Source organism: Spinacia oleracea, chromosome 5 (assembly GCF_020520425.1).
Source record: "Spinacia oleracea cultivar Varoflay chromosome 5, BTI_SOV_V1, whole genome shotgun sequence".
Taxonomy (NCBI): Eukaryota; Viridiplantae; Streptophyta; class Magnoliopsida; order Caryophyllales; family Amaranthaceae; genus Spinacia; species Spinacia oleracea.
The window spans coordinates 30,677,704-30,698,698 of NC_079491.1; the positions used below are offsets into that span (position 1 = coordinate 30,677,704).

Sequence of the window (20,995 nt, forward strand, 5' to 3'; positions counted from 1 at the left end):
TAATTATGGTTGTATATGTTCTAATTGTTGTATTTGCTATAGACAATACTACATGCATTGTTTTCTTGAATATTTTGTTAAAACCTATTAGCTCAAATGGTAGAGCAATGTGTCATTGCACATGGATGTAGGTTCGAATCCTACATAGGTTGTTTACAAGACACGACTTAGCTCCATTGTGTTTATATGGATAGGTCCTACAAGAGAGTTACCCTCCAAAATATATCGACACCAACTGGTGATAATTTGTGCTTTCCTATCAGACTCCGCCAATGAGGAATTATGTTGGTTATACATCTTGGACATCTCATTCGTGCTTCCCTGTTCCTTGGCTAGTTTCTCCACAAATTGTTGCCTTCAGTTCAAGTGTTAGATTTCATGTTCTAAAAATTAAGGCTAACGTTCTACAAATTTATACATATATTCTGAAATTTATACATATATTCTAAAGTAAGTTGAACAGATTCAAAAGTAAATAGGATTTAAAAGTAAAGAATCATCAAATAGGAGAATTGATATCATAAATGGAATGCAAAGAGTTGCCTATGTAGGATTCGAACCTACATCATTGTGCTATCGCACAAAGCTCTACCAATTGAGCTAATAGGCATTGTCCCAAAACATCAAGCATTTACGACCATCACTTGCATTAACACCACACACGCAAAACTTCTAGCAGCAACCAAACATAGCAGAACCACTGCCCACCCCAGACTGACCCGCAACAACCTTCCCTGCAAAAGAAATAGCGTGCACAAGCAGCTATGCAACCACTTAATACAAAAACCAATCTCTACAACAACTATACTACCCCATAATGTTGCCCATGAAAACACATCATACCTAACATGACCCGGATTGTCATAAAAACAGGCCAAAAATCAGACCCAAATCACATTCAGGAACATGTTAGATACAAGAAGAGAACATTGGAACATACCTTTCTAGTTTCAGAACATCTTGTTATGAAATTTAGAACATAAAATATCCATAAATAATAGCTTCTCTACAGGAAGGAACACTATAAATTATGTTCTAAAAGGTGAAACTTAATGTTCTTAAAAGTGAGGCTTCATGTTCTAAAGAATTGAGATGATGAAATATCAAGCAATATTTGAAAGGATGTCACCTAAAAGTGTATTTTCGACAATTGGACTACAAATGGACTCCGGCGCTGATGTTTTATCGCTTTATAAACTAGTAATACGTAGTAAAAAATTATGTTCTAAAAGGTGAAACTTAATGTTCTAACAAGAGAAATTATATGTTCTAACAATTGAATTTATATGTTCTAACAAGTGAAGCTATATGTTCTATACATTATTCCTATATGTTCTAAGCATTTAAGCTACATGTTCTAAGAATTTAAGCTATATGTTCTGCAAAGCAATGTACACACAAGTAAGAAAGGCAATAGAGTAAAAAAAATTATCCTTCTACTCTACCCAATATATTCTACCAATATATATTTTGATGCACCTTCTCTATATTCTGCCGTGCTTTAAAATATGGCATGTTGAAAACTCTTCACATAGTTTATGAACAAACTAAATAATGAAACTAAGATCCGTATATATTTGTTATATAAAACATCGAGTCTCTTTTCATTCTTCCCAACCTCTACTCCTATCCCAACCCTACCCTCAAAACTTCCCCTGCTCTACCATATGGTACGTGTAGTCAAAAAAGATATGAAAGATTTTATTTGAATGATTCGCATATAAGTGGAGAGAGGAACAAGAGCTTACACATATCTCATAAGTGGACCACATTGAATTGATGGTTAGTAAAGTTAGAACATGAGCCACAACTAGTATTAACCATTGCCTAGATCCAAAAAATCGATAGACTCTATGAGCCACGTACTAAATATATTTGTTCTAAACCGTGAAAAATATAAGCTATATATTCTGTACATTATTCCTGTATGTTCTGTACAGATAAGCTATATGTTCTAACAAGATAAGCTATATGTTCTAACAAGATAAGTTATATGTTTTGTACATTATTCCTATATGTTCTAATCAGTTAAGCTACATGTTCTAATCAGTTGAGCTACATGTTCTAATCAGTTAAGCTACATGTTCTAATCAGTTGAGCTATATGTTCTACATGTTCTAATCAGTTGAGCTATATGTTCTAATCATTATTCATATATGTTCTAATCAGTTAAGCTACATGTTCTAATAAGTTAAGCTACATGTTCTAATCAGTTGAGCTATATGTTCTAATCAGTTAAGCTACATGTTCTAGTCAGTTGAGCTACATGTTCTAATCAGTTGAGCTATATGTTCTAACAAAAAATATAACCACTAATATAGACTGGTCAATAACAAATGCACTATAAGCATTAAACATGAGCCTACATCTTTGTACCCACATTAGTCTTCAGAAAATGTCACTAAAAACATAGATGCAGAAGCCTATAGAAGTAATCTCATCAAGTTCAAAACATGTGTACTTATAATTAGAACATATGCAATTATGATGTTCTACACAGCGAGATATGATGTTCTACACAGTGAGTTATGATGTTCTACATAGTGAGCTATGATGTTCTAAATTCTTAACCTTCATGTTCTGAAGTATTGAGAGTATAAAATATTACTCTAAATTGTTCATTATTGCGTTCATAAGTGATGGCGGACGATTGGCTACGTTGCTTTGGCGTGTTTATTCTCATTTTCTCTGTTTAAAAATTCAGAACATATAACTATTACTTTTAGAACATCATAAAATATCAAAATAACGAAATATTTTGAAATTCTCAAATTAATTCAAAACCAGAAATTAAATTCTTATAAAAAAATACTAAAAGTTCATAAAATTCAGAACATCCACAATTGCAACAAACATTAAATATATGGAACATAAAAATTCACAAAATCGTTAGAAACATCCACAATTTCACAGACCAAATAATTACAAAATCAATTTCGAAATATTTCGAAAATAATAACAAAAATTTCGAAAATTAATAAATAAGTTTCACTAAAATTAAGCACCGAATACTTACTCTTGTGGATTCTCTGGATTGTTTGCTAGTTTGTCGTGCTTTTTTTTTGCTGAAAATCAAAATTTAACAAAAATTAACTTCAATAATGTATGAAAACAAAGAAAGAAGTTTGAAATTAGGTTAACAGTTTGTGTATTTTTCTTATCTCCGTCGTTTATATTATTTTTTTGTGCTCCAGTCATCCTCAATTGAACAAATTAGGTTAAAATTAGGGAAATTTGTTTAAGGAGAGAAGAAATATAGAACAATTGAGATTGAATTTACCTTAAATCAACAATACACCGGCGATGAAGGAGGTTGATCAGCGGTTCTTTGAGCTTCGATGGTGGTTTTGTCGAGAGGAGAGAGAAAACGGTGAGAGAGAACAGGGAGTCGCGAGAGGGAGAAAGTGAAGAGGGAGGTTTAGAGAGAGAAAGTGGTTGGGGTTTATGAAAGAAACGTGGTTTTTATTTAGGAAAGATGAATGGTTGTTTCATCATTTAATCCTAACCATTAGATCGTATCTAATCCTACGGATTAGATTCATTCTCATATATAGTAGTATATTCACATAGGGACCTATTTTCACATGATCCCTCCCCTATATATATATATATATATACTCTTCCATTTTGGATAACCAACATTAGAAATATTCATAGTTGTTATCTCTCTCTCTTCTGTTCTTTCTTCCTTTTGGGCATAAGTTTATGTGGCTCCATCTCATCACCCAAAAGTACATTTGTGTGATGAGAGTTGTGTAAATCTTAGGGAACGAATCGGTGAATACAATTTTGCATATCGGTTGCACCGAATTTCGTTTTCAAGGCAGTGCTTTTGTTACCACGGCGCAACGATTTGCTAAACACGATCTTATTCTAGTGCACTAATTTTCTTCTCTCTTTCCGTTTAAATCCGTTACTTAAAATTCTTCCCACTTTTTTCTTCATTTCTTCTTTTGTAAATGTTTATCCTCATTATACCCATCTTAATGCACTAATTAAGGATAACAATGATCCTAATTATGGATAAAAGTGACCTTACTATTCAAGGGGAAAAGTTATATTATCGAATGAGAAAAGTAATCTTACTCAAGGGTAATGACGACGAAGGATAAAAGGGTCCTTATTCAAGGGAAAACTGGACCGTACACAGGGATAAAACAGACGGTAAAATAATGTAATCAATGCAATAATAAAACGCATATAATTACTCGATCAGTTTGGGCCGCCATTTATAATTTACTGGATAGATATAGATAAACAGAAATTTGTGAGAGCTTAATATTTTTGTTATAGAAATTCTATATTACTAATTGTAGTTAGAGAAATTACCCGTGCAACTATTGAGAAATTGATTGTACTATAACAAATTAGTAAAATAACATTTTAAAATAATAGTAATGATGATCTGTATGTTTGTGATACCGTAATTGTTGGCTACAGAACTCAATCTTTGCACAATCTTTGCACAGATTGACGAGTATATTATATTACAAACTTTTTAGTTATTGAAAAAAATAAGCTCTAATAATTAATCTCTTCTAATAAAATTATAATTGTTCTAGTTTGACATAATATTAGAGCCTTATGCACATAGCCTAATATATATTCACCCATTCATTATCATGAATGGCCCACATAGCTGGTTAGTAGAACATATTATGCATCACATAAATATTTGCAGCAATTAATCAAGGCTTCCAATAATCTACCAATTATTCAATCCTTATTAATTCTAATCAAGTTGTTTTAACCTTAAAGGAATGTAGACCTAATCAAGAGTTTATGACTAAAAGGCTCTCACTTAAACCAATAAATTTACATGCTTTACTAATTCACAATATTTAAATTCTTACATATAGCTTCCTATTATTCTGTTAGAGTGGTCATTTCACACATAAATTTAGGTTTATGCTACACGGTTTATGCATGTACTCATAATATTGTAATATTTATCCTTACACTATGTACTTTAATCAATAATACAATACATTTTAAAGTACATGCATAATTTATTTTCGAAGATATAACTTATATGCATGTAATTTTTATATCTAAACAGAAATTTAGTACATAAATTTATTAAAGTACATGCTTAATTATTTTATTTACTTTCCCTCTATATCTAAATATTAATATTCTCACGGAGATCTCCATATGTTAAAAAAAATATTATAGATGTATGACGATCATGTATATTATAAGGAGTAATAAATTAATAGGATACATTATCCTAAATTAATCATACGACATACTAAATAAGATAGTATTTTAATAAAATACCAAAATTACATAATATTAATTTTCTTTAATTAGGACAGGAAAAAAGAGCGGAATTATATTTTTTTTAACATGAGCGCGACATGTGTCAGTTATGCATTTAGGAAATCTCTTTTAGAATAGATTGATATACAATCTAAATATAATTATAATCAAGTTTTTTATAATTATATATCATATCTCCCATTGTCCTACCTGTATAAAGTAATGTGACCAAGGTAAATGCCTTGAAAAAGTATAAAGTAAAAAATATTTTTCTTATAAAGTAATATGTTATTTGCGACCAAGGAACAAATTTATGAGTAACCTCTCAATATAAAAATTCTTACTGTATTATACTCCGTACATAGTAATAATATTTATGGATATAAAAATTGTATAGTACCCGTGAATGATAAAAGTTTGCTCATATTATTAACTATACAATTTGCTCAAGTTATTATGGTTATTATATAAATTTTCCCTGTCTAAAATATTGTTAGTATATTATATTAGTGTCCTGAATCTTAAAATATTTTTAGCATATCGGAGTATAAAATATTCCATGTCCATATAATTTTCCATTGCTTACCTTATGCATATTCAATATACTTATTTTTAGGTAACAATGGATTCACTAAAATAGGGTTGTCATAAATTGAACAAAATATATAATTATTATTATATTTAATTAAGGAAGAAAAAAAAAAGAGTGGAAAAACTTTTAACCAGATAGCGACATGTGTCAGATATGGTTTTATGGGCTTCTCTTTTAGTATAGTTATAGATTATATACTCCTCAAGATCAATGTGTTCTTTATATATTTACGTTATTTGTAGTCTTACTTTGCTTCGATTACAACAATAACGAGGAACGTATGGTGATTGCAAAGATTGATCACGCACAAGTGTAATTGAACCCTTGGTGAAATCGTTGCACTTAGTTGAAAGGTAAGTAAACCACAGACAAAAAAAAAGTTACGTTTGTGGAAACAAAATCATCAACCATATATAATACATGAAAAGTGTCAACTTTCAGCTGAAAAACATTGAAATTGAAATAGTAACGTTTTGCATGGTTCATAGTAACTAAATATTCCTCACATAATAATTAATTCCCAGGAATAAAATAAACAAAAGTTGCTGATAGCTCCCTTCCAATTGGATCCAGACACGCTAGCTCAAACTAGCAAAGTACGTCCATCTCTAAAAGATCGAGCCACTGCACCTGAAAAACCAAGAACATACATAATCAAGAAACAAATTGCAGGCTCTGATGTAGCTGCATGTAATGAAGTAAATTAAAGAACAAGTACGTATAGTAGAATTAATGTTAAGTAAATTAATCTATTTTGACTTACTTTTGTCTCTTTCTCTTGTTCATAGAGTTGGACGAGGAGTATGAGAATGTTTGATGATGTTGGTAGCCCGGTAAAACTAGGGTTTCCACGTAAGGCCCTATATAATCATAATCAAGCGTCATAGTCTTGTTTTTGTTTAATAATGTGGTTTTTTCATTGGTTGGATCAAACAATATCAATTCTCCGTCACTCTTTGACAAGACAATTTTTCCGCTAGCCGCAACATTTAAGACCTTCCCATACGCCTCTTTACAATCAACTGAACAAAGTTTCTTCCAAGAATCAATCACACCATATTCTTCCATCACCCACACATTACATATGTGATCATTGTGGTATATTGCAAGCTTCTCCTCTCCTCTTATTACAAGTTTCGTTAGGTTCATACTTTTATCAACAATATACTCAGCAACATCAATCTCCCCGAAAACTTCCTTGCTTAGATTGTATGTCACCAACACATACTGTTGTTGTTGTTGTTGTTGTTGTTGTTGTTGCTGTTGTTGTTTCCGTTCCAAAATCCAATGTAGAACTCCATTGACAAATATTCCTTTGTCCATAATCTTCGATACCGGGTGTGAAAGTGATCCACGGACCGTTTTCCAAGTAGCCGAATCTAATGCATAAACATCTGCCCAAATACGGGTGTTAGTGTTATTATGAATCCCGATTCTGACAACCTTGAAGTCGATACAGGAGAGATCAAAACCAAACCCTAATGCACTACATCCCCTAGTATTGGAGGCTAGAGGAGTAATAGGGATGCTTAATGATTTACCTAAAAAAGGGTTCCAAACAACTAAGGTTAAATCTTCAAGATTAAAGATATTCGCAAAGCAGGCCAATCCATGACAAGAACCCACAAAGTAGTGGGTTGCAGTAACAGGTACATTATTAATGGCCTTTTCATCTCTGATTAATGAAGATGTATCATCTTTACATAAGATAAAAGATTGTTCGCCATCATTACTGCAACGAGAGTAGATATGGTACTCGGTATTGCGACTTTGTGTGTTGGTTAAATCCATGAGATCTAGAGTTGTCGACAAAGAGAACATGGATTTACAAGTATACATGAACCGTTTAACAGACTTAGCAGGCAATCTTGTCAGGATGTTAACTTGAACATCCTTCGGTAATTCTCCGAGTTGTTTTACGTCTTTCGTCATCAGAAATTCAGAACAGATTAGATCTGCGCACAACTTACTTTGATGGATCCAGGATCAAGATTGAACAGCTTAGGGGTCAAGGTCAATCTAGGGTGTAAGCTTCATACATAAGGGAAATATTCACTACTTTCCTATATTTTAATTGATATATATATATATATAAAAATATTCAGCTGTACTATACCTATACCTATACTATTTAGGGCTCGTCAAAACCCAAAAAATTAAAGAGGGAACTATTATTTCCTAATCAAACTGGCACTAGGTTTTTTTAAGGGAAACTAGGACACTAAGGTTGGGAGAGTTTTTTAATTTTCAGTTTTCCAATTAAAATAGCAATGTAATTAATATAAAATACATTTTTGACGCCGTTTCATATATGCTTTCCCTTGCATAGAGATAAGTAGATTTAGTCAAGTTCGTGCAATACACAGTTATATTATCAATATTATATTTGATAAATATGATATTTAGACGAAAAATTAACATATTGTAATGAAAATAGATAGAAAGGGAGAGAGGGGAAGAGAGAAACAAGCGGTTATCATCTTATTCAATCCACCATAATATGTACACATGCGTATATTATATAGAATAAGAATGTCAGGGGTATAATGGGCATCCACAATACAATATATTTATAACACTCCCCCTTGGATGTCCATTATCTAAAATAATACAATGACCCTGTAATATACATGAGATGATGCCTCATTAAAAACCTTACTAAGAAAACCCTGTGGGATAAAAACCTAGTGAAGGAAAAGAGTACAACACTCATCATAATACGCTTGGAATGTTGCCTCGTTAAAAACCTTACCAGGAATACCCAATGGGACAAAACCATGGTTAAGGGAAAAAGAGTGCAACGCGTATTTTCTCCCCCTGATGAATACATCACTTGAGATCTTCTAGTTCAATGAATCTAATACCGTTGATAACTTTCCAAATGTAGCAACATGAAGCTCCTTGGAAGTTGGTTCTCCACAATTTGAGTTGAATGTTCAAACGTCACTTGTATGCACTAGGTGAGTATTTATATCACCAGACTTTTGACAATAATACCTGAAATAAATATATTTTCTAGCTTGTACATAATATTCCTAAATGTATCCTTAAATATTGGACATATATAAACCTTCTTCTGGAGGTCATAAGTAGTAGTAATCATCAATGTTGATCAAAATTTCTCTAGTCATACTTTCATGACAATATATGATAAATAATAATGTCACTGTCCAACTTAGGGTATATAACTAATAATGTAATTTATGGTTCTTCTGGACCATAAAATAAAACTCAATGTAAGGACATTACATATTCTTATTATATTATGAATCAACTCATATGTGTATAAGAATTCTGCCGTGAATAAATTAATATGTATATTTCATAATTGTAAAGTACTCAACCTACTGGTTGAGAACTTGAGATAACATTCCAAAAATACCCTTTTAGAGTTTTGATAATATCTCATCAATGAAAGGGCTAGATGTTTAAGAAAATTATGTATAAGTTCTTCAGGAACTTTTCTTATTTGCATGATTCATAACATGCTATTAAATCAATAATACATATTTCTTTCGCAATTACTAGCCCAATGGGGTAAGAATCTCCTCTTACAAATTTGAATGAAGTTGCAAAATCGTCTTATCATTCTTTGGATGCATATTCATATACGACATCATAATAGTTTTGAAACATTAATTAATATGAAATTATAATTGGATAAATAAAAATCATACCATGATAAAACATAAAACAAACTAAATGTATAATAAATGATGCATGATGCATTTACCTATTAACTACACATGTATATGAATGTAAGACTTAAATGCAAAACACTGTAGAGTGTGGATATTTCAAATCCATAACTTGTTGGACTTCAGGTCCATGAGCTCATTTGATCATTATAATGATGTCTACATCAAAATAGACATAGATTTACATGCAATCCCCTATTCAATCCATTATTTATCGCATATGCGTTATATTTCGGTTCCATCATCTACCGGTGTCATCAAAATTCCTCAACATATATTGTGCATGCTATTCATTAATAATATCTGAATACTTATTCAATAGGTACCATTCATCTTTTCTCATGGGCCATCTATTATAGTTCAGATATCTATACCACTTCAAGGGTATTTCAAACACTATATAATAGTGTTTTCTTTCTTTTCAAAAATATTATCAACTGCATTATCTTGCCATCCTTTTCATATAATCACTATGTTGGAACCGTATATATAATCTACACTTCAGGTGGAGATATTTAAATAAATATTGGCAAGATCATTATAGTAACATCGAGCACTATGACCATTATACACATTTATGCATCTGAACATGTAACAATTTAACAAAATCAAGTCATAGATATTTATGTCCAAACATACTTCAAGGACATACAGTTGGCATTTACACTTACTCATATGGGGATCAATATATTATCTTTCAATTTTGCCAACTTATTCTAGCTCGTCTCCCCCTAAGTTGGGAAAATATTTTCAATATATTATGGGGTATACAATCTTTCACCAACTAATAATACACTTTTTGACGTGTATTTTAATAAATGTTTCATACTTTCGTTCTCTCCTGAAGATTAATATTGATCATGGGGAGTAGATGCAATATGCAGTTGTTTTCCTTCATATCTTCTCTTTTCGTGCTGACGAATGATTGCCCCAATCAAGAGATTTACGATACTTAAATCAATCACAAAACACTTGTAAATTTCTTGGTGATCTTCAAGTCACCTACTATCATTCTGGTGAACTTCAGGCCACTTACTATCATGGTGAACTTCAAATCACCTATCATATCATTATACAAGTTTTTAAAGTCATTAATATCTCTTGTACTTATTTTCTCAATCGATTAATTTTAAATATTTGATTGAAATACAACCCAACCTCATAATTATGTCTTGCCTTTGAATATATACAACATATGAGGGAGTGTCAACAAACACACTTTTATTTGACAAGAATTTTCAAATTCTCATGACGGGTGTTCTTAAACCCGGATGGCCTAAATTCTCACATCGTACGTATATAATATCATATAAAATATTTCATTCGATAACTGCTGGTTATCTTTCCAAAGTGGTCACTTTAATTATAAAATACTACAATTTGAACATATTGTGATGTGATATAACGACACAAACTGGTGTCTCATTTGTAATGGCAAGACAATCCAACAAACTTATAAAAAGATAGCTTATACTCTTCTGGAGTATCCATTGTAATTGTGGTACATATCAATTTCAATAAATATATTCATCTTTCTTCATCTTCAGGATGATATCAATATCATAAATTCATACTCGTGTTCATAAAGAGAGTCAATGATTTATGAACAAAAACATGTACCACATTTAAAATCTATATATCATTTTAATACTGGATTTCAAATACTGGAGTGAAAAGGCATTATTAAAAATTGTGAGTCGGGTTAGAAAACCAATCAAAAGAGACTATGCTACCACATGTAGAGATAAAATTCAGTTTGCTAGAGTTATGGTGGAAGTTCCCATGGAGAAAATCTTACCTGATCATTTGTTCTTCCTAGATGAACATGGTGAAAAGGTTAAGGTGGACCTGAGATATGAATGGAAGCCTACTCTATATAATAAATGCAAGATGGTGGGGCATGCTGAAACAGAATGCAGGCAAGGTAAGAGTAGGAAGGTGTGGGTGCAGAAACAGACAGAAGTGGTTGTTCAACCACAGAAAGAGACTATAGCCATTGAGGTGGATCAGGATGGCTTTCAAAGGGCTTTGAGACCAATTAGGGTCAGAGCTGATTCAGTGGAACCAACCCAAACTGCTAACCCTTTTGATATACTGCAGAATGAAGAGATGGTGGTAACTAGTGCTAATGTGACAGGTGGGGGAGGGAACTTGAGTAGACAGGAGGGTAGACAAAGTGGAAGGGGGGACCCTTCACCACCTCATGGATAGAGTTCTTAGCTGGAATGTAAGGGGCATCAACTCATTGAAGAAACAGGATGAAGTGAGAAGGTTCATCCTGAAATTTGATGTAGGGTTGGTTGGTCTCCTTGAGCATAAGGTGAAGGGTGCTAATCTTGGCAAGCTTTATCAAAGAGTTTTTACAGGCTGGTGTTTTACAGGAAATGTTAGTTTTCACAAGGGAGGAAGAATAGTGGTAGCTTGGAAACCTGGAAGCTTTACAGTGAGTGTTGTAGCTGTTACAGCTCAGTTGATACATTGTCATGTTACCCCCATTAATGGCAAAAATGGCTTCTATTGCACTTTTGTCTATGCATTCAATGAATGCAAGCAGAGAATTGAGCTATGGAGAGACTTGAAGATCTTAAACACACAGGATCCTTGGATTATGTGTGGAGACTTTAATTGTGTTATGGCTAGTAATGAGAGAATAGGTGCTCCTGTTAGACAAGCAGAAATCAATGATATTAATAGTTGTATGCATGTTTATAGTATGGAAGATGTGAAGAGTGTTGGGAACATGTTCACTTGGAATAACAAACAGCAGGGTTCTGCTAGAGTGTTTTCTAAGTTGGATAGGGTGCTAGCTAATCCAGCATGGCAGAGTGAGTATGTGGATGCAGAGGTCTGTTTTATGAATGAGGGTGATTTTGATCATTCCCCTGGCTTGCTTACAGTTTATCCAAGATCTGCAGGAGGGAAGAAGCCATTTAGATACTTTACAATGTGGAAGTCAGCACCTACTTTTGATACCATCATTAAGGATGTTTGGAGGGAACAGGTATCTGGAAGTAAGATGTATGTTTTAGTAACTAAATTAAAGAAGGTGAAAGTTGGTCTGAAAGAGCTCAATAAGAAGGGTTTTACTGACATTCAGGCTGCTGAAATTAAAGCTCATCAGGCAATGTTAGATGCTCAGCAAGCCATGCATTCTAATCCTGCAAATCAGCAACTAGCTGATCTGGAGTTAGATGCCATCAAGGAATATAAGTTACATCATCAAGTGTATATGAACTTTTTGAAACAAAAAGCCAAGCTAGATTGGATCAAATCTGGTGATGAGAACACTTCTGTTTTTCATCAGAGTATCAAGGCCAGAAATGTTCAAAATCATGTTTACAGCATATATGATATGCATGGAAAATGGCAAGATACTCCAGAAGCAGTTTCTGATGCTTTTCTTGATTATTATAAGCAGCTACTGGGTACAACTCAAGCTGGAAGGAGATCTGTAATCAAAGATGTGGTGTTGGCTGGCCCAGTGCTTACTGATCATCACAGAGCTATTCTCAATGCACATTACTCTAGAGAGGAAGTGAAGAATGCTCTATTCTCCATTCCTGGAACTAAAGCTCCTGGACCAGATGATTTTGGTTCTTTCTTTTATAAGGATGCTTGGCATATAGTGGGAGATGAGGTAATTGATGCAGTTCTTGATGTGCTGAATAATGGGAAGCTTTTAAAGGAGATTAATCATACAGTCATCACTTTAATCCCTAAAACAAAATGCCCCAAAAATGTTAGTGAGTTTAGACCTATCTCATGCTGTAACACACTTTATAAGTGTGTTACTAAGGTGATGTGTGGTAGATTGAGACTGGTGTTGCCAGATTTGATTCTTGAGAATCAAGGGGGGTTTGTGCATGGAAGATATATTGCTCATAACATCATGGTAGTGCAGGATTTAGTAAGGCATTATGGAAGGAAATCTGTTCAGCCTAGTTTCATGTTAAAAGTTGATTTGCAAAAGGCTTATGATACAGTAGATTGGTGTTTCTTGAAGGAAATGTTGGAGAGTTTGGGATTCCCTATTGCTTTTAGGGAGTTAGTGATGACCTGTGTTACAACCCCTATGTTCTCTCTTATGATTAATGGTTCTATGCATGGGTTTTTCAAGTCTAAAAGGGGTTTGAGACAGGGTGATCCTATGTCACCTTTGCTGTTTGTTATATGCATGGAGTATTTGTCCAGAATATTGCATAAGTTGATTAAATTGCCCCAATTTCAGTTCCATCCAAGGTGTAAAGATGTGAAGCTCACCCATCTTTTCTTTGCTGATGATCTTATCTTGTGTTGTAAAGGGGAATATCCCTCCATATATTCCTTGCTCCAAGCTTTTGCTTTATTCTCCAAGTCTACTGGTTTGATGGCTAACAAAAGTAAGTCTGCTATTTATTGCCATGGCATGTCTGAGAGTGATGTGAAAAGAGTGGTGGATGCATCTGGATTTACTAGGAGTACTTTTCCATTCAAGTACCTAGGAGTGCCAATCTGTTCTAAAAGGATTTCAGCAAGTCAGTGTGATGTTTTGGTGGACAAAATGACAGCAAGGATTAAAATTTGGAGCACTAGGAATTTGTCCTACACTGCTAGAATGCAACTGGTAAATTCAGTTCTTTTAAGCCTACATATGTACTGGGCTCAGATTTTCATCCTTCCTAAAGGTGTCCTGCATGAGATTACTAAGATTTGTAGAGCTTTCTTATGGAGTGGGCAGGCATATAGTACTAAACCAAGCTCTGTTGCCTGAGATAGAGTTTGTTCACCTAAACAGGTTGGTGGTTTGGGTTTTAGGGATGTGGTCACTTGGAATATTGCTAGTTTGGGGAAATATGTGTGGGCTATCACCACTAAGCAGGATAACATCTGGATTAAGTGGATTCACTCAGTTTACATCAAAGATGGGGACTGGTGGGAGTACCAACCAAATGCCTCCGCAAGTTGGTACTGGAAAAGGATATGTGAAACAAGAGATCATTTGAAACAAGTTTTCTCCTATACTGAATTTAGGAATATGGCTAAGTATTATGTCAAGCAGGTTTATAACAAGTTGGTTGCAGATAAACCTCATGTTCAATGGGATAAAGTGGTTTGGAACAGATTGAATGTGCCTAAGCATAGGTTTATATGCTGGCTTGCAATGCAGAATAGGTTACAGACTACAGCCAAGTTAGCAAAAATAGGGGTGAGTACCTCTGCTGATTGTTTAATTTGTAAGCAAGCTGCTGAAGTTCATGAGCATCTGTTTTTCAGTTGTCAGTACAGCAAATTGTGTTTTCAAGACCTGGCAGCATGGCTTAACATTAGAAATGTTAATACTGGTCTGTACAATGTCATTAACACCATCAAGAGAGGGAAGCAGTCCAAGTTCAGAAACCAAGTATGCTATGCAGGAGTGACAGCTTTGGTTTATTTGATTTGGAAAAAAGTAGAAATCAGAGTTTTTGGGAAGGGTCAGTTCCAACAGTTGATTCTGTTATGAGTAATCTAAAACGAATTGTAAAAGATAGAATTAATTCTGTCATGTGTAAGAGAGTAAGTAGAAGAGATATTACCTGGTTTCAGAGTTTGTAAGTAGGTTTTGGTTTCTTTAGCCTGCTGGCTGTTAGGTGTTGGTCCTTTCTGTTGATGGCAGTTAGGTGTAGTGTGTTTTCACCTCTGTGGGAGATGTTTAAGCTGTACTGATTTTGGTTGGTAATAATTATAATAGCTTGCTTACCAAAAAAAAAAAAAATATATATATATATATATATATATATATATATATATATATATATATATATATATATATATATATATATATATATATATATATATATATATATATCATTTTAATCCATATACCACTATTTTGTAAACTTAAAAGCTATCTCCCACTGATTTTTGTATATATTCTATTCTTAACTGTTGTGGGAGCAATTAACTTACCCACCAAACATATCTCTTCATAATCTTATTGTCAATATATATGAGAGACATTCTTAGACTTTTATAATGACTAGTTAGTTCCTCCATGAGAGGTGATCAACCAAACAACCGTAATGGTTGTCCATAACCAATTTCTTTAAATTCATAAGCGAGACAAACCCACTTTATCATCATCACAATATTTGTGGCACTAAACAAAATTGGGGTATTTACAATTATGAAATACCAGGGATTAAGAGAGATAGAGACACAACACAAATACTCTTTTCTGTATTTCTCTTTTACGGAAATATCATAGCAGTAACCTTTATTTCAAAACAATAAACTCATATCAATAAACATACTCCGATCTCTAGTTAAAAATACTTACCCAGATAATTTCTTTTGATAAGAAAAGGAAAATGTCAACAAAAACCATTCAACGGACAAAAACCATGCAACGGAAGTAAGTTAACCGTAATGATATTTGCAATGTCAACAAAATGGAAACCGCAAAATGTTAACATGCATGCAAGTATGCAACAGACAAACATCATGTTCATGGTAACCGCCATCAATCAAAGAATCACATTACAACAACCAAAATTTAAGTTTTGAGATATTATCAAATGGTAACCGCAAAATGTTAACATGCATGCAAGTATGATAACCGCAGGATAATACTCAGATTGATTTATCTTCTGCAAGATAATACCGCAACACATAAACCGCAAGATATATAAATCAAATGATAACTAATACTCACATCGAATAATGCATGGTAGTTTTCTTTGTCTCTTGTTGGTCATTCCCATTGTTGTCTTTTGTCCATTAGCGATGGTGCTGATAACGTGTAATGAAATTAGGTATGAAAATAGATAGAAAGGGAGAGAGGGGAAGAGAGAAACAAGCGGTTATGATCTTTTTCAATCCACCATAATATGTACACATGCGTATATTATATAGGATAAGAATGTCAGGGGTATAATGGGCATCCACAATACAATATATTTATAACACATATGAAAAATATAAATTTTTAATAACAACACACAGAAATTAAGACAAATTTAATTGATACAATCACATCCCTTGATCAAATATTGCACTCACTTGTCTACTCCGGATTATAATCATACTAGTATTGAAGCCCGTGCGATACACGGGTTTGTAATGAAAATACATATTCGTCAACTGTGTAGATTCAAAAAAATGGCGAAATTGACAATCCGTATCATCGCGAAATTCTGAAGTGGCCATTAAGATTACAGCAATTTTTTAAATCAAACTACAAGTGCAAATTAAATTTGAATAAAAAAAACAAATGCAAATTAAATGAATAATTTACTCTTACACTTTATTTTGAAGCCCGTTACAATAATTATCTACTCAGAAATTAATAAGTCGTTCAAATTTGTAAACTGAACCCTATAATTTTTTTGATGGAGATAATCCATCCTATAATTTTGGATAGATTAACTACCATAATTACCTTTTTATTAAGATCTACCAACATATTAACAAAATCAAAAAATCTATCTAACTACCAGCATGCTAATTTCACGGCAATTTTTTTTTTAATTAATAAAAATATGAATAGCCCGTATAATTTATTGCATCGATCACCCTCCTTAAATCATCGACTTTTGCGCTGAAACATATATGAACTTATCCAAAGAACAAACCATGGTCGATAATAATCCAAGGACGCAAAAATACCCAATGTTTGCTATTCCCGACTCTTTCTTAGCTCATTTTGGAAGTTCTCCTATCTACATACATGCTTCATATATAAAATTTATCCCTGTAACAATCAAAAGTTCAAGCAACCTTGCTGTAAAACTTGCTGTGTAATGTAGTTATCCCTCCAACCAAAAACAATGGCAAGATGAAATCAAGCACAACAAAAACTAAAATACAAATATATCAATATGCAGTGGGCATATAAAATAGTATTAAATGAACACACATAAACAAATAGCGATTATGCTGTGTACAAAAAAAATTACGTAGAATTTTTTGTGTTATACGTGAGTTTTGGTGGAAAGAAGTTTATATGTATATATATACAAAAAGGAGAAGAAAAGTAGGATAAATTTTAGTTAGAATCTATCTTTATCCTATTAAGTGGTCAATCATGGAAAGACTCTAATATTATTTATTTAATTAATTAATAATTTAATTATATGTGATGACATGGAAATCCTACGTGGACGCTATAAATGCTCTTGAAAAAACTCCCCTTTATATTTATATATATATATATATATTAGATTGATCTATTGTTGAATCTATTTTACCTAACTTAACATTACACTCATCTATCACTTCCACAAACATAAATAAATAATTCATTGATTACCATTATTAATAATGACCAAATAATTTAAAATTTTGGACAATTAGATATTACTATCATACCTTTCATGAGTATTTTGGATATATATACATATAGGACCAGGTTCCTTAAGATGAGAACCTTCATTATAATGAGAACCTCTAACAACCGTAGAATTTAGACGGAATAGACGGATGAGATTGCATCTCAAAATATCTGATATTTTCGCTCAAAAGAGACTAACATCTTTCTCTCTCTACTTCCCAAAATATCTCACGCTTTCTCTCTCTTCCTTCTTGAAAAGTGACGCGCGATTTTTTCTTCGAAAGCCTTCGTTCTTCAAATTCCAGAAATTCGTCCCAAGATTAGGTATAATTTGTCAAAATAAATTTGGAATCACACTTTAATTATTCGTGATATCAAAATTCATATTGTTCTACAGTGATTTTCAACTTCGATTTTGATGTTCATCATTCGAAAATTTCGAATACTAATTGCTTGATTTGGTTAATTAATTCTATTTTCTTCTGCAGCAATATTTCAATTAACTTGAATCTGCAATCATCGAGCTCAAAATTAAAGGTAAATGTTTCTAATTAAGTTCAATTAGATTTCTAGGTTATCAAATTTCTTAAGGTTCATCCAGTAATTTGATTTGATCTTCGTTCTCGAATTTATTGTTTTCTTCTACGGTAATTAGATAAGATTTTGTACCATTTTGCAGATTGAATTTCCCGCGAAATTGCTGAAGACAAGGGCAAGCGTTGCGAGTTCCCAAATTGATTTCTAGGTACTTCAATTTCTTCAAGCAAAAAGGATTTTGTAAACTAAAAATGTGCAAAAGTAAACTAAATTGCTCTAAAAGTAAACTAAATAACTTGAAAAATGTTGAAAGATAGATGTTGCAACGGTATGTTATTGTCGCTCTGCTGCCTGCTTCTTCTCTTTTCTGTTCTGAATTGTGTTGTTGTTTGTTGAGATGATTAACAGTCTGTTTTTCTGGATAGTGGAGTGTTCATGCTGATCTGTGATGTGGATACCATAAAAAATTGAATAAAAGTAGATTTAATATCTCTTAAAGTATGTGCATATTTAAGAGATATTGCAAACAAATTATCAAACTTAAGTATTACTGCAATAAATCCATCATAGATATGCATTTTCATAAAGTAAACTAAATATCTATAAATGTAAATTAAACCTCCCTAAAAGTAAACCTTAATCTTTATAATATTAGACGAGCTCTATTTCTTTGTAAGGTTGTATTGGTATTTAGATGTGATTGCTCTCACTCAACTTTCACTGGTAATAGTGTACTCCAGAGGTAATAGTGTGCTGGTGGTTTTAGGTCTCTAGGTGGTGGTGTGCTGTGATAGGTGCTTGCTTATTCTTAAGGTGTTCGGCATGGTGTATGCAGTGTGAAGAAGATGATACCGTGTTCTTCACACTGCATACACCACAATGATACCGTACATGGTGTATGCATTGTGAAGAGGCCCGAGAGCACAAGCACAACACTGCTAAGAGAAACCAAACTTACCATCTGAATGTGGAGCGCAATTTGAGAAAGTTTCAGAAGAGGAGTCTCAGACCAACTGATTTAGTCCAACAGATTAAGGTTATGGTATATCTTGCTTGTAATCAAAAGCAGAAGCTAATTAACAGCCTGCCTTAGCTTCTGTCCTTCCTTTGTTGTGTTGTATGTTGGCTTGTGTTTGGTCTATTGACCTTGTTTTCTTGCTTTGGGGTTTATGTATCATGTTCTTTATTGTTGGTATGAATAAAATCTCTATTTTACCACAAAAAAAAAATTACCTGAATGAGGATATAGGATAATAGGATGAACAACTGAATTATGCCAGAGTTTCACAGTTTGCCTGGGTAGCAGGATATGATCGGCGAAACATAGACGGATGTGAAATGCATGTGGTTTTTTGGACCGAAGAATGGGCTCTGACTGCTTGGGCGTAGTTGGCTGCTCTATTTTGTTATTATAGAAGTGAATAAATTAGCTAGATTTAATTGTGTTAAAGTAAATAAAAATCGAAAAAAAGTAAACTAAATTTCTCTTTAAGCAAAACTAAATCTCTAAGTAAGCACTTTTCTGAAGTTGGAGAAAAGTATAGATAATGAACCTTACTGTATAATCTTTGAGCCTTGCAAACTTTGTTTATTTCAGGCAATGAAAGATGGAGTTGACATCCTGAACTTGTCAGTAGAACCAGATGAACCAAGAGAAGACACAATAACTTCCCTTGATGTATTTGAAATCTCCACACTACTCGCAAGAAGAGCAGGATTTTGTGGTATAAGCAGCAGGGAACAAAGGGCCTGACCCTAGCTCCGTGGTATCCTTCAGTCCTTGGCCTGTTGGAGTCGGTGCTTGCAGCACGGACAGAAGTTACCCTGCTAATCTCTTTCTCGGAAATGGTCAAAAGATTGCAGGAGTTGGGTTATCAGGCAAGTCTGAATCCTTTATAAACATGTATTTACTGTCATTGGAGACATACATGTAAATTCTCTGTTTACATTTCTCAAATGCAAGGCCTACCTTTGGTAATGGGATACTAAAATATAAGCTGATGCAGTCTATGCAGTTGATCTTCAGGTTTGGCTAGCAGTTACTCCGAAAGTAAACTAAATCTCTGCAATAGTAAATAAAATCTCTCTAAAAGTAAACTAAATAACAATGAAATATCAATAATAATTTTCTCTTAAATGTTATATGAAAACCTATTAGCTCAAATAGTAGAGCACTATGCATATGCATATGGGATGTAGGTTCGATTCCTACATAGGTTGTTTTCTAAAGTGAATTAAAAGAACCTCAAAAATAATACTTCTAAGTAAATAAAAGCAACTTAAAAGTAAATCAAAATAAATAAAAAGTAAATCAAACTAAATAAAAAGTATATAAATAACTTAAAGAGTAATTCATGATAAATAAAAAGTAAATCAAAATATTATTAAAATACATGTACAAGTATACATTAAACTAAAAGAAAGAGTTACAAAATTTATTCAAAAGAAAAACATGGAATACAAAAGTAAAGAAAATGATAGTATATAAGTAAATGGAATTGCTCTAAAATTAGATTGAATTGTTCCAAAAGTAAATTGAAACTGTTTACCGGCCACTTTCATTTTCATCGATTTGATTCAAAGGCAAAGAATGTTTATCTCTTTTTCAGGTTCGAC

At 32.9% G+C, this 20,995-nt stretch overlaps 1 protein-coding gene and 1 long non-coding RNA gene across 2 annotated transcripts; one reads left to right on the forward strand and one right to left on the reverse strand.

The window, feature by feature from the left end:
- Positions 1-6,218: 6,218 nt before the first annotated feature.
- Positions 6,219-7,890, reverse strand: LOC110776504 (F-box/kelch-repeat protein At3g23880-like). The gene is made up of 2 exons (XM_021981060.2): positions 6,618-7,890; positions 6,219-6,484 (listed from the first exon to the last, which is right to left on the reverse strand). Exons 1-2 carry the CDS (start codon positions 7,784-7,786, stop codon positions 6,463-6,465), a joined length of 1,191 nt encoding a protein of 396 aa, XP_021836752.2. The 5' UTR covers positions 7,787-7,890; the 3' UTR covers positions 6,219-6,462.
- A 10,124-nt stretch (positions 7,891-18,014) lies between these two features.
- On the forward strand, positions 18,015-20,375 carry LOC110776501 (uncharacterized). The gene is made up of 4 exons (XR_008921829.1): positions 18,015-18,166; positions 18,331-18,379; positions 18,522-18,587; positions 19,977-20,375. It is a non-coding gene; the product is annotated as an uncharacterized lncRNA (long non-coding RNA).
- Positions 20,376-20,995: the final 620 nt, after the last annotated feature.